The sequence below is a fragment of the Eimeria tenella genome, genomic scaffold (assembly GCF_000499545.2).
Source record: "Eimeria tenella Houghton genomic scaffold, Eth_scaff3898, whole genome shotgun sequence".
Classification (NCBI taxonomy): Eukaryota; Apicomplexa; class Conoidasida; order Eucoccidiorida; family Eimeriidae; genus Eimeria; species Eimeria tenella.
In genome coordinates, this window is record NW_013544816.1 from 1 (window position 1) to 2482 (window position 2482).

At 60.4% G+C, this 2482-nt stretch overlaps 1 protein-coding gene across 1 annotated transcript; it reads left to right on the forward strand.

Moving 5' to 3' along the window:
• Positions 1-64: 64 nt before the first annotated feature.
• Positions 65-676, forward strand: ETH_00043520 (uncharacterized protein; the record flags this gene model as incomplete). The annotated part of the gene is made up of 3 exons (XM_013379749.1): positions 65-155; positions 367-427; positions 638-676. Coding segments are annotated over 3 exons (191 nt in total), but the record flags the coding sequence as incomplete, so codon positions are not given.
• Between the last annotated feature and the right edge of the window lie 1806 nt (positions 677-2482).

A 2482-nucleotide genomic window follows, 5' to 3' on the forward strand; every position in this document is an offset into this window, starting at 1 on the left:
GGGTTTAGGGTTTAGGGTTTAGGGTTTAGGGTTTAGGGTTTAGGGTTTAGGGTTTGCGCGTTAGGTCGGACTGCCTGTTCCAGCTGGCGCTCGTGTACTTGAAGTTGGGCCATTACTCTCTTGCGAAGCGAAGAGTGGAAACCCTCCTTAGAATGGTGCCAAACCCTAAACCCTAAACCCTAAATCCCAAACCCTAGCCAGCCCTAAACCCCAAACCCTAAACCCTAGCAGCTCCAAAACCCTAGCAGGCCACCCGTAGCCCTAGACTTGAGCGGATGCATGTGCAGGGGCGCGTGCGGGGAAGAAGGCGGCGTAGGGTTTAGGGTTTAGGGTTTAGGGTTTAGGGTTTGGGGTTTGGATGCTCAGGAGCCACGCAACCTATCAGCCTTATCTCTGCACAGCCTTATATTGGACCGGGCAGCCTACGGTAAGAAGCTAGGGTTTGCTGCTCAGGGTTAGGGTTTAGGGTTTAGGGTTTGGGGAAAAGGGTTTAGGGTTTAGGGATTGGGGTGGCGGGTTTACAGTCCAGCGCCTGCACATTGCGGGTTTGAGGTGACGGCAAAGGTTGTGGCTTGGGACCTGGCGTTAGGGTTTAGGGTTTAGGGTTTAGGGATTGGGGGTTGGGGTGTTTGTACAGACGGCGTGAGCGGCTCCCTCCTCCTCGGACTTCTCGCGGGTATTTATAAACCCTAGAGGCTGAAGGGTTTAGGGTTTAGGGTTTAGGGTTTGGATCCGTATGCGCTGCCTGCGGCTGCAGCCAGGGTTTAGGGTTTAGGGTTTAGGGTTTAGGGTTATCCTGTGTAGATGCTTCTGTTCTGCAGGCGGCGCTCTCTTTTACTTTTTTCGGTGGTACAAAAGCCACTAGGAGTCAGCTCAGCCTTCGAAGATTAGGGTTTAGGGTTTAGGGTTTAGGGGCTGCCCTTACCGCCCAATAGCCGCCACATAAACTAAACCCCATTTAGGGGCCCCAGTTAAGGGGCCCCCACTGGGCTCCCTTTAAAGGGCCCTTTAGGTTTCCTTTCTATTTGGGGGGCCCCCAGGGGGGCCCCTCCTATTTAGGGGGGCCCCCAAGGGGACCCCTAAATCTATTCAGGGGCCCTCATATATATGTAGAGGGGCCCCCCTGGGGGCCCCCTTTTCTTGGGGGCCTTCAGAAGAAAGGGTACCCCCGTGGGGGCCCCCTTTAGTAAGGGGCCCCACGGGGCCCCCCTAGGGAACCCCCTGGGGGCTGGGGGGCCCCCACAGGGGCCCCACTGGGGTGCCCCCTGTAGTTAGGGGGCCCCCAGCGAAGAGTGGCGAGGCGCAGGGGCCCGCCTACAGTGTTGTCTCTGGCCTTGGGGGCCCCCAGCCAAAAGAGGGGCCCCTGGGGGCCCCCAGATGGCCCATCTCTTAAGCAGCCAACGGGGGCCCCCCATCTGGGGGCCCCTAAATGGGGCCCCCTAGTTGGGGGCCCCCAATGGGACGGCTTGAAGAGCGCCCTGGGCGTTGTTTACAGACCCATGTTTGCGTTCAAGCTAGGGTTTAGGGTTTAGGGTTTAGGGTTTGGGGTTCTGGTGTCCCGGGCGGGCGAAGAAGGCGCTGTGTGCGGGGTAGCCAATGGCGTAGCTAGGGTTTGACCAGCTAGGGTTTAGGGTTTAGGGTTTAGGGTTTCGCAGCTGAGGCTCCGCCAAACTTAGTGAAGTTTTAAAAGGAAAAGAGGGGCTGGGCCCCGAGCCAATAATTGCGCGGGGTGTACGTACACCCCAGCCACGTTAGGTCTTCTGCTGGCTTCCGCGTGTTCTTTGCTGCTGCAGCAAGAGCTGCTGCACCTGCAGCCCTCAAAAGCCCCGCTGCTGCAGCTGGTGCTGCAGCAGCAGCAGCACTGCAGCAGCCGCCCTGCTGCAGCGCCGGCCCCGTCCTCGGCGCCCCGCCCAGCCACACAGGCCCATACATAACCCCCATGGGGCTCCCTGAGGGGCCCCCCTGAGGGGCCCCTGAGGGGCCCCCTAGGGCCCCCCAGAGGCCCCCTAGGGTCCCTTTAAGGGCCCCCAAGAATCCCCCTTGGGCCCCCCAAAAGCCTCCCTAGGGGCCCCCCAGGGGCCCCCGGGGCCCCCCGGGGCTCCCGAAACCCCCCTGGGGCCCTTTTGGTACCCTATTTTTCGTGCTGCTGCTCGTGTTTGTGTGCTGCTGCTTAGAACATGCCGCCCATGGGCATTCCGCCCGCCTGGCTGCCAGCGAGGTCTGCTGCTGCTGCTCGGGGCTCTGGGGCGTCGACAATTGCTGCTTCAGTTGTGGCCATAAGAGAAGCAACAGAAGCTGCGTCGCTGAGAGCTGTCTTCACCACCTTCGTGGGGTCTATTATTCCTGAACAAACACCCCACAGCAGCAGCAAACCACGCACTCAACAGCAGCAGCAGCAGCAGCAGCAAGTGCAGCAGCAGCACGTGCAGCAGCAGCACGGCGCTCCCGCCGCTAGCAGCAGCAGCAGCAGGGGCAGCAGGAG